At 37.8% G+C, this 10,186-nt stretch overlaps 1 protein-coding gene across 1 annotated transcript; it reads right to left on the reverse strand.

The window, feature by feature from the left end:
• Nucleotides 1–63: 63 nt before the first annotated feature.
• On the reverse strand, nt 64–5,977 carry LOC114251478 (uncharacterized). Its single transcript, XM_089736963.1, has 6 exons — nt 5,771–5,977; nt 4,738–4,931; nt 3,874–4,043; nt 2,835–2,925; nt 1,797–1,970; nt 64–447 (listed from the first exon to the last, which is right to left on the reverse strand). The coding sequence occupies exons 1-6, from the start codon at nt 5,910–5,912 to the stop codon at nt 301–303; spliced, it is 918 nt and encodes a 305-aa protein (XP_089593089.1). The 5' UTR covers nt 5,913–5,977; the 3' UTR covers nt 64–300.
• Between the last annotated feature and the right edge of the window lie 4,209 nt (nt 5,978–10,186).

Here is a 10,186-nt window from a genome sequence, read left to right on the forward strand (position 1 = left end):
GATCTATTAAATCTGATCATTTTTTTTTTTCATTAAAATATAAAATGAAAAATATACGAAATTATTCGAAAACATAAGATTTTATTTCCTTGAAGACATTCCAATTACAACTTAGAATTACATTCCAAAGCCCAGCAGTGGACGTCTATGGGCTGATAGAATAGAAAAACGATATTAAATAGAAATGTAATCCTAAAAGTGGTTGTACAGATAACTACAGCATTTTATTTACTTATTACAATTTAAGGAACTATGAATTTATACGCATGCCTATTTACCACATTGAAAAAAAAACCTTTTCTAATCATTACAAAAACGACGTTGAGGGAAATATAAATCAAGATAGGCTTCTTTTCTCAGCTTCTTTTCGATATCTTCACTCTTCATGATCTTCAGAGCAGCTTTACAGCTATTGTGGGAATGTGCGAAGAAACAATCTCTGACAGACTGTTGAAAAAAATCATCATTTGAAATGCTGTACTTTGGGACTATAACCCCAAAAGATAATTGTAATCATGTCTATTAGTATCCGTTTCGTAGAGCAGGCTCATATGAGAAGTGCTTAAAACGCGTTTTGTTTACGCGCGTTTGCGACTATATATGTTTTATACAAGCCGTACCTATGCTGACGGGTGTTTATTAAAAGCGCGTGTTGAACGCTGCGTTAACCCTTGACTGATGTCAGCGTAGATCGACGCGCGTTTTGAGAACATTGATTTAAGCCTTCGTCAAATAGAACGGGTAATTAGCGCGCGTCAGAGCGCTAAGCTCACGCCGCGCTATGACGCCGAGATGTGTTGTACTACTATGGTAACATACCGTCAAACAGAGCCCCAGCGCAATAAGTACGCAGCGCTCTGTCGCGGCGTTAGGAAGCTTTGACGTCAGGCGTTGTAATTTTTTACAAATTTTATTTTAGCGTCCGAGTGAATGTGTATTAAAATACTAGATAATGCCCGAAAAAATGATATAAATAGTTAGAAAATACCCATGCTTATACAATGCCACATCTGAATCGCTCGATTTCTTAATACTTTTAAATTTTCACACTGCTATAGAAAGGCACTATGATTTGGCGAACGCGTTGCGTCAAGGAGCGTTAGACTCATCTAGTCAATTTGAAGAGCGCGACGTTAAGTACGCGGCGCTAAGTACGCGTTCTGTTTGACGAAGCCTTTACATGTTGCCGCTGGAAACGGAAACTTTTAATACCATATTGTGGCGGGTAGTCATCATACAACGCAAAATATTTGACAGATGCCTGAATCTCGCTTACATTTTCAAGATAAGCTTCCATAAATAATAATATAGACAAGTTCCGAACAACAACATTAGGACCGTCGGTCTACCGGGCAATATCACCCGCTCGGTGGAAAATCTTGCCTTTGTCGTATTCCTTTAATAGATTAAATATAAAATCGACCAGCGGCATGGAACATGACAAGTATAATTTATTAAGATAAGAACTTGAGTTTCTCGCCGGATCTTCTCAGTGGGTCGCGTTTCCGATCCGGTGATAGACTCTGCGAAGCACTTCTATTGCTAGGGCCAGTGTTAGTAACACCTCCTGGTTTAGCCTTGAGAGCTCACCTACACGCTAGGATAACGCTGATATAGCCTCTCAAGGTAGGAAGAAAAAAAAACTTGATGAGTTCGGAAAGGCACCTTCAGCGCCTGACAAGCAAGCACCCTGTGAACACTCTACGAAAACTTTGCGCGCGTTCAACGCTGGTCATGTGAACCTGCTCGTATACTTTTTTTTAATTTAAAGTACCTCGCCTTAAACTATTTATTACCTTAAATTCTGCCAGCTTAGCGCCTTGAAACTTTGCTAGGCAATGCCTGAACAGTCTCGCGTAATGTTTTCGACAGAGAAATATGCGATTCTCGTATTGCCAATAGTCGCCTTGCGCTGAGCAGGAACAGCCGCAAAACCCGCAGGCATCCAAATTATACGGCACACATTTGATCTGCACAAATTAAAATTACGTTAAATACGGCCGATGGGGCAGAAAGATCCTCGAGTGGAGACCACGTACTGGCAAACGCAGTGTGGGACGGCCACCTACCAGATGGACCGACGACCTGGTGAAAATTGCTGGGTCACGTTGGATGCAGGTGGCAACGGACCGGCCGCACTGGACATCAGTTGGAGAAGCCTATGTTCAGCTGTGCACAGTAGACAGGCTGAGATGATGATGATGATGACTTTTTCTACCTGTACTGTTGAAACTGAGACCTCACATCTCGTATCTCGAGGTGCGTGGCAGCATTTATGTTGTAGATGTCTATAGGCGTAGATGCCTTTTTACTGGGGGTAGGACCTCAGAGTCCGCACGGGTAGGTACCACCACCCTGCCTATTTCTGCCGTGAAGCAGTAATGCGTTTTGGTTTGAAGGGTGGAGCAGCCGTCGTAACTATACTGAGACCTTAGAACTCAGCTGTCAAGGTGGGTGACGGTATTTACGTTGTAGATGTCTATGGGTTCCGGTAACCACTTAACAACACCAGGTGGGCTCTGAGCTCGTCCACCCATCCAAGCAATAAAAAAAGGTAGAGGTCCTTGTCCCTTTATGGGCTTTGTAATTGACAGCAAAACCGCTCAAATATCCTCGGTTGTTATTATGGTTACTACTGTAATTTATTTAGCTTAAATCAAGTAATGTAAGCTTATCGAGCTCCTTGAGCAAGGCAGGGCTGATTGAAGTCAAGGGAGAATTTATTAATTGATTTTTGATTGTCGAATTACCGAAACTCACAAAGCAGAATGCAATGCATATATGTACTAAAGCTTTAATCTAAAAAGCTTTTTATATTTAGTGAAGCGACTTACTTGAACAGCACATTTCAAAACTTTCTTTCCTGAAAAACTGTAAGCGAACTTCATTTGACGCTTCCTGTATTCAGGACAGTAGTCACAGGGCCTGTTAGATTAAAATAACATATTTTAAACACAGGACGATGTTATTACGAAAAAAACGATAATACATAGCTATTTTCAAAGAGGAGCGTAGTTATCTTAAACAGGTTTTTTTATTTTTTTATTTCGAACATGTCGTACCTACATACACATATGTACATTTACATATTATCTCATGTTCTCTTTGTCAAGCTTTTTTTAATCCGGCTTTTTTCGTCAATATAAGAAAAAGGCCATAATAAAACAAAAGAGCAAATGTGTTAATTTATAATAATATGTAATATTAATTTGAAACTTCAGATATCAATCACCCTTATAGTCGAATATCGCAAATTGGGCGAACGCCTAACACACATAATTCGGCAATATATACCAACTATACTTATTTGTCAAACTTTTTTCACAGCTCATATTAATAAACCCAAGAGAAAACTACATTTTATCTTCTGAAATTACAAAAATGCAATTCGTTGCATATTTAAGTTGGATGAGCCTTATATGCCAGTACTTTACATTGGTATTGCACAATGCGTATGTACTTAGAAAACATAACCCACCTGCGTTTTTACATATTCGTTAATATTTTACGATTTTGAAAATCTACCTTCATTTTAGGTATTAAAACTATCTCTATATATAAAAATGAATTGCTGTTCGTTAGTCTCGCTAAAACTCGAGAACGGCTGGACCGATTTGGATAATTTTGGTCTTGAATTATTTGTCGAAGTCCAGAGAAGGTTTAAAAAGTAGATAAATACGAAAATACTTACAATTAAATAAAAATAACAATTTTGTTTTTACTTTCATGTGTCCCCCGTCGGACGGATTCCTTTTGTTTATTTTATACAAAAGTTTAGGACTTTTATTTATCGATTGAGGCGCTACGAAGTCTGCCGGGTCAGCTAGTTAACTAATAAAAAAGGTATAAACGATTTTAATGAATTAATCATACGCTGGACATGAAGTCGTTTTAAATATTCCCTTTCGTTTCGAAGTTGAGTTGAACGGAGCACAATTCTGTTCAGCTGGTTTCTCAGGTGGAAGTTCACGAGGAGGCGGCTGGTACTCATGTTTCGTTTTCCATCGCGGCACTTTCGATCCGAGACCATTCTTGCTGTAAATCTACAAACAGACATATTGATCAAATAAACTAACGTGATTTACATATAACAAACGATGAAGAACGAATGAAAGATGGAAGATATCTATCTTCTGGTAATGTCAATATACTTATACATTAGAGCAAGATTCTACCTCGTATGGAACACATGGGCCTATTGCGCAAATCTAGATATTGTAATTACTACGCAAAATTTATAAATTCTGCTGTAAATATTTTTTAATCACCTTCATCATGTTTTTTTGTTTTATTGCTTAGATGGGTGGACGAGCTCACAGGCCACCTGGTATTAAGTGGTTACTGGAGCCCATAGACATCTACAACGTAAATGCGCCATCAACCCTGAGATATAAGTTCTAAGGTCTCAGTATAGTTACAACGGCTGCCCCACCCTTCAAGCCGAAAGGTATTACTGACTCACAAGAGGTCCTACCACCAGTAAATTCTGCTGTTTAAATATTATTTTTTAAACTACCTTCATCATGTGAATCGTTCATAACACAATAGATATCTACTATCTATTATTTTCGAGTAATTGAGATGAAGGTTTGCAATTTTACTTGTCGCCGCTATAGTTTTAAAATCGTTCAAATTTCAGTTCGAATTTCATACAATAATTTCACTTCGTCGGCGTCGCTCTTTGTCAAAGTAATATGACAGTCTACTGTGCTCATATACTGAATCATATTTACAAACCCTATTCTCAACATCGTAGAAAGCGTCACGTTTGATATCGTAACTTCCTGGACCCAGATTGGGTCTCACTTCAGCAACGTTTCTCTTCATAAAAGAACTCACGCACGGTCCTTTTATTGGCAACACATCCCTGGCCAGGCCGGTCCCAAAACATATTCTCGGCGGAAGCTTCTTCGTCACGACGTACTCAAAATCTATGTCACAAAATGATAATTATATTTCTTTTTTTTTATTTGCGCTGCGTTAACCATCAGGGAATATAAATTTAAAAATAGAACAAAAGTGATTATTATTTGCTTTAAATTTCAGTTTGATGTTTAGTTTCACCTGTCTACGTCTACGCAAAAAAAATTATGTCTAGTGTCAATGACCAGATCCAGTGGTAGAAGTATTCGCAAAGTAGCTGCTCTTGATCTCCATCAAGCCTTTCATCCATATATATAAGGATTTTTTTTATTAATTTTTTTATTGCCCTTGTAGGCAGACGAGCGTACGGCCCACCTGATGGTAAGTGCTTACCGTCGCCCATGGACTTCAGCAATGCCAGGAGCAGAGCCAAGCCGTTGCCTACTAAAGGATATATTGGGATAGGTATGTATTTATGCTGCAAAATATTAATGATACTATCGACAAAGAAAAAACGCTGTAAACGCTGTAGAGAAATAAGTATCTTTAAATTAAGTACATATACAATAGGCACTGGTTCAGAAATAGGTATAGATATCATAATATACTAAACTAAAAATACATGAAAAGATACAAAAAAGATCATGGTTCACGGTTAACCAAAACTTGAAATAAAATAAAAATTCGATTAAAATTTATTTAGCATTGAAATAATAGCGATCAACGCAACGCATGGCGTCTTCTTGGAAAAATTTGGAGGATTTTATTACCGGTCCATGCTCACAACAGTGTGTACCTTCGGATTTTTTGACGAATAAAAGAGTCGTCTAATCAGTATCACATTGATTTCAAGACGAATTCAAAATTGCAGGTATACGTTACTAAAACCACAGACTAAAATAATTACCGCCATAAAACGCCTCGTGCATATTATTCGGAGCCAAATAAAGACGCGCGTATGGCCGCTGCATGGTTGTCGAATACAACTGGATTATATTAGCCGTGAGCTTTCGTGATAGTCTCAATAAAAAATATGACGAATACGACATTACGTTTTATTGGGTCACGCTTGGAAAAATGGGGTGTGCCTGAGATTTTACGGTTGGCTCCGGATAACGTGTTGAAACTCGATAATATGTAAAGCGTACATTTATCAGAACATAAATAATATTATTAATTAAAGACCGTACACATAGTTTCCCGAATGTGCAATACGAAGTGATCTTCATGCAACCTATTTTGGCGACCCTAATGAAGCCAGCCTTGTTCAACTTGAAGTTTCTTTACCATGCTCTATTAGCTGATATGTGTGTATTTATTTGGTATGTATTTTTAAGGGAATCTTTGTATGTTATTTTTACCCACTTTAAACCACGATTTGCGCACGTATCAATTACCCATGATACTACAATAACTTTATAACTTTCCGATCCTGACCGGAATTAACAGGACAGAATAACAAATCAATTCGGTTTGCTATTTTCGCCTTTTTTAGCATGGTTCACGGTTAACCAAAACTTGAAATAAAATAAAAATACGATTAAAATTTATTTAGCATTGAAATAATAGCGATCAACGCAACGCATGGCGTCTTCTTGGAAAAACTAAATACCCTACAATAGAACCATTCGTTATTAATTTTAACACTTCATAATTTTGTCGGTTTTTGGTCGCCAACGTACCTACATTATCTGCTTTAGCAACTACGGCCAATTAATTACAACAAACTTCTAGGTTTTTTACTGACTTTTTTACAGTAAAAGCTAATTATTAAAAGAAATGCTTTCTACGGAAAAGTTATTTGCTCCGTACACAACAAAACGAATTACTATTATTATTATTATATAATCGGTTGAATTATTTACACATAGTTTAGGTTACAATTGATGGCGAAATATTTACATTCTCTGAACTTTATGGCCAACATAGTATTGTAGCCGACGAGAGACATTCGGTATCATGAAATTGTGGTTTATGACATGAAAATGCATGACAAAAAAAAACGAAGGTCGGCTCAAATAAATTGGCTAAGCAATGTAGATACCCTACAGCTTAACTTAAAAAGCTTACTTTATGCTAAACTAGTAAACTTAAATAAAAAACTTTTTTTTTAACATTTAGATGTCCCATATCTGCACCGTCACTGTACAACATAGATACATTTTTCAATTAGATACATTTTTCAATTTTCTTATTTTGAATCGATTTGCAACAATTCATAGATTTTTTATTTTACGTCTAATATTTTTAATATTTTTATTATTATTTACTAACTGTTGACAAGCTTCAGTTTTATCAATTAAAAAAGCGTCAATGACTAAAGAAAAAATAAAATTTAGTAGATAATAAAATAATTAGGTAATCCAAGTCTTGAGGTGTCGGTTATTATGGACTAATTAGCAAAGGTTAGATTTCGTAGGCGTTCCAAGATTTGAATCTAGTTGTAGATATCTTGGAAGTAAGTTATAGTAATCAGAGTTAATCCTCTAGTCATGTAAAAAGATTAGGTACCTGTTGTAATATCCCAGGTCATTTAAGTATTTAGGTATCGATCGCCCTTTATGTAAAGCTTTATATATAGTAAATAATGGATTGCGAAATGTCTTTTTTTTATAAATAAATTTTAGAAACTGTGTATGCCATCCATAATAGCTACATCATAGAATCGTTCATGGTAAGCATGATGTAAAAATATTGTACTATAAATATTTACGAAAATAATTGCTTAATGCGAATACTGACTGTATGCAAATAAATGTCATGAATTAATAAACTTTGACAGTTTCATTTCGGGAAGAAATAGTTTTCGCCGGAAAGGTTTTTTTTACCAAAAACATGCTTTAGTAGCCAGCTGAATTGAAGTGAAATAATATTTTATCACACCGTTAGTCTTTGTCAAAATATTGTACCAAAGTAGTAAAGTTATTTATTGTATTGTTATTAGCCCTGGATGCGTGTGCAAATTTTCAAGGTAATCTGACATCTTCGTGTTGAAAGATTTCATAATATAAATACAAGTCTAATCAGAAAACTAATCGTCCTAACGTGGCTGCCGATAATTGCATTAGGTCAGGTCCCCCGGATCCACTCTCGGTGCTTTTATGGCCTTTTTTTTTCCAACCTAAGCTTTGAGAGGCTATTTCAGCGTAACCTTAACTAGTAGGTGAACTCACGGGGCTCAAACCTGACGACGTTGCTAACACGAACCCTAGCAAGAGCCGTGCTTCGCAGAATCTACCACCGGATCGGAAACGCGACCCACTGTTAAGATCCGGCGAGAAACTCTGTGGGCTGGTCTGAGGGTTAATTTACTCGTCGAGCTCTTCGTCGCAAGCGACGGGTTCTACAAGAACGATGGCCGGTGCTTGAGATACCTAAAAGCACCATTAATAGATCGGGAGGATCCGAAATTACGTCGACTGCTTTCCATTCTGTCCGCAGGATACCCTTCAAGAGCCGGTCACCGCCCGCGTTGAAGTCGTCGATTACAACGATTACAACTAATTTTGTCGTCGGATATTCTGAGTCGGTTGCGTTTCCGATGCGACGGTAGATTTTGCAAAGCACTGCTCGTGCTAGGGCTAGTGTTAACAAATTCACTTAGGTTGCACCCGTGAGCTCATCTACCCATCCGCGCATAGCTGGAATAGCCCCTTAGATTACCAACGAATAGGTAGGACAATAAAGAAAAAAAACTAATCTAACTAGGTATAGTTTTTGGAATTTTATGAGAACCCAATTATTATATTTATTATCCATGATACCTACTATGCTAATCTACGATAATGGATTTACGATTTACAAAAGTCACGAGAATGTTTCGTTTTGTATACTTTGGAAACTTACAATGCGTTTCGATCACGAACGAAGTTTGCTTATAAATTGTGTATTCTCTAGATATGCGGAACGAGCGAAATATCCAGGTAATATAAACCACTAGCTGTACCCGTCCGCTTCGCTGGGCATTTAAAATTAACATTATTATTTCTCACCCCCACAAGATTCTCATTAACGCCCCCGCGACTGGTGTAGCGAGTCCAACACTCATAAATATTAGCCTATCCATTAAGTACATGTATTTTCTACATTGATACCAAGTTTCAAGTCAATCGGATGCATGGTTCAGTAGTTATAACGGAACATCCGTAAAAACCACTGTAGATTTATAACTAGTCAGGTCATAAGTATTGTCACACAGTGAAAACTTTTCTTTTAGAATGCTGGCCACAAAAAAGTTTATTGAATTCGAATTTCGAATTGTTCATGAAAATAAAAATGTATACTTTTAGAATTTTACTCATTTTTAAATATGGAGTGGACGCTTAAAGAAGACCGTGTTGCAGTTATTGCGTTGCATCGTTGCGGTTACGCGCCAATTCAAATTTTTAACATACTGAAAAATTTGAATATAACCAAAAGATTCGTTTATCGTACCATCAAACGATACAGTGAAGACTCTAGTGTAGATGACAGGTCAAGAAGTGGTCGCCCTCGGTCTGTTAGGACTCCAGCAGTGATAAAAGCTGTGAAGGCGCGAATTCAAAGAAATCTCAAACGTAAGCAGAAACTGTTGGCCCTTCAGATGGGGTTAAGCAGAACCACGGTGAAAAGGGTGTTAAATGAAGACTTAGGGCTTCGGGCATATCGAAGAAAAACAGGACATCGTTTGAATGCTCGTCTAATGGACCTGAGACTGAAGAGATGCCGCGCTTTGTTGAAGCGGTACGCGGGAAAAAAATATCGGGAAATTCTTTTTTCGGATAAAAATTTTTTTACCGTAGAAGAGAGCTACAACAAACAAAATGATAAGGTGTACGCACACAGTAGTGAAGAAGCGAGCAACCGTATTACGCGTGTCCAACGAGGTCATTTTCCATACTCGCTCATGGTATGGTTGGGAGTTTCTTATTGGGGCTTAACGGAGGTACATTTTTGTGAGAAAGGTGTAAAAACGAATGCAGTTGTGTATCAAAATACAGTCCTGACGAACCTTGTGGAACCTGTTTCTCATACCATGTTCAATAACAGGCACTGGGTATTCCAACAAGATTCAGCGCCAGCTCATAGAGCGAAGAGCACACAAGACTGGCGGCGCGTGAAATCGACTTCATCCGGCACGAAGACTGGCCCTCCTCCAGTCCAGATTTGAATCCGTTAGATTACAAGATATGGCAACACTTGGAGGAAAAGGCGTGCTCAAAGCCTCATCCCAATTTGGAGTCACTCAAGACATCCTTGATTAAGGCAGCCGCCGATATTGACATGGACCTCGTTCGTGCTGCGATAGACGACTGGCCGCGCAGATTGAAGGCCTGTATTCAAA

Source organism: Bombyx mandarina, chromosome 03 (assembly GCF_030267445.1).
Source record: "Bombyx mandarina strain Sakado chromosome 03, ASM3026744v2".
In the NCBI taxonomy this organism is placed as follows: Eukaryota; Metazoa; Arthropoda; class Insecta; order Lepidoptera; family Bombycidae; genus Bombyx; species Bombyx mandarina.

Bases quoted from the DNA above. Each gene is read 5' to 3' on its own strand.
- LOC114251478 (XM_089736963.1), bottom strand. From the start codon at position 5,912: ATGTCGTATTCGTCATATTTTTTATTGAGACTATCACGAAAGCTCACG. The intron at 4,044-4,737 runs GTTTGTAAATAT...GTCTGTTTGTAG, and splicing joins TCTACGATGTTGAGAATAGG to ATTTACAGCAAGAATGGTCT. The intron at 448-1,796 runs GTAATAAATAGT...TTTTTTCAACAG, and splicing joins CTAAGCTGGCAGAATTTAAG to TCTGTCAGAGATTGTTTCTT.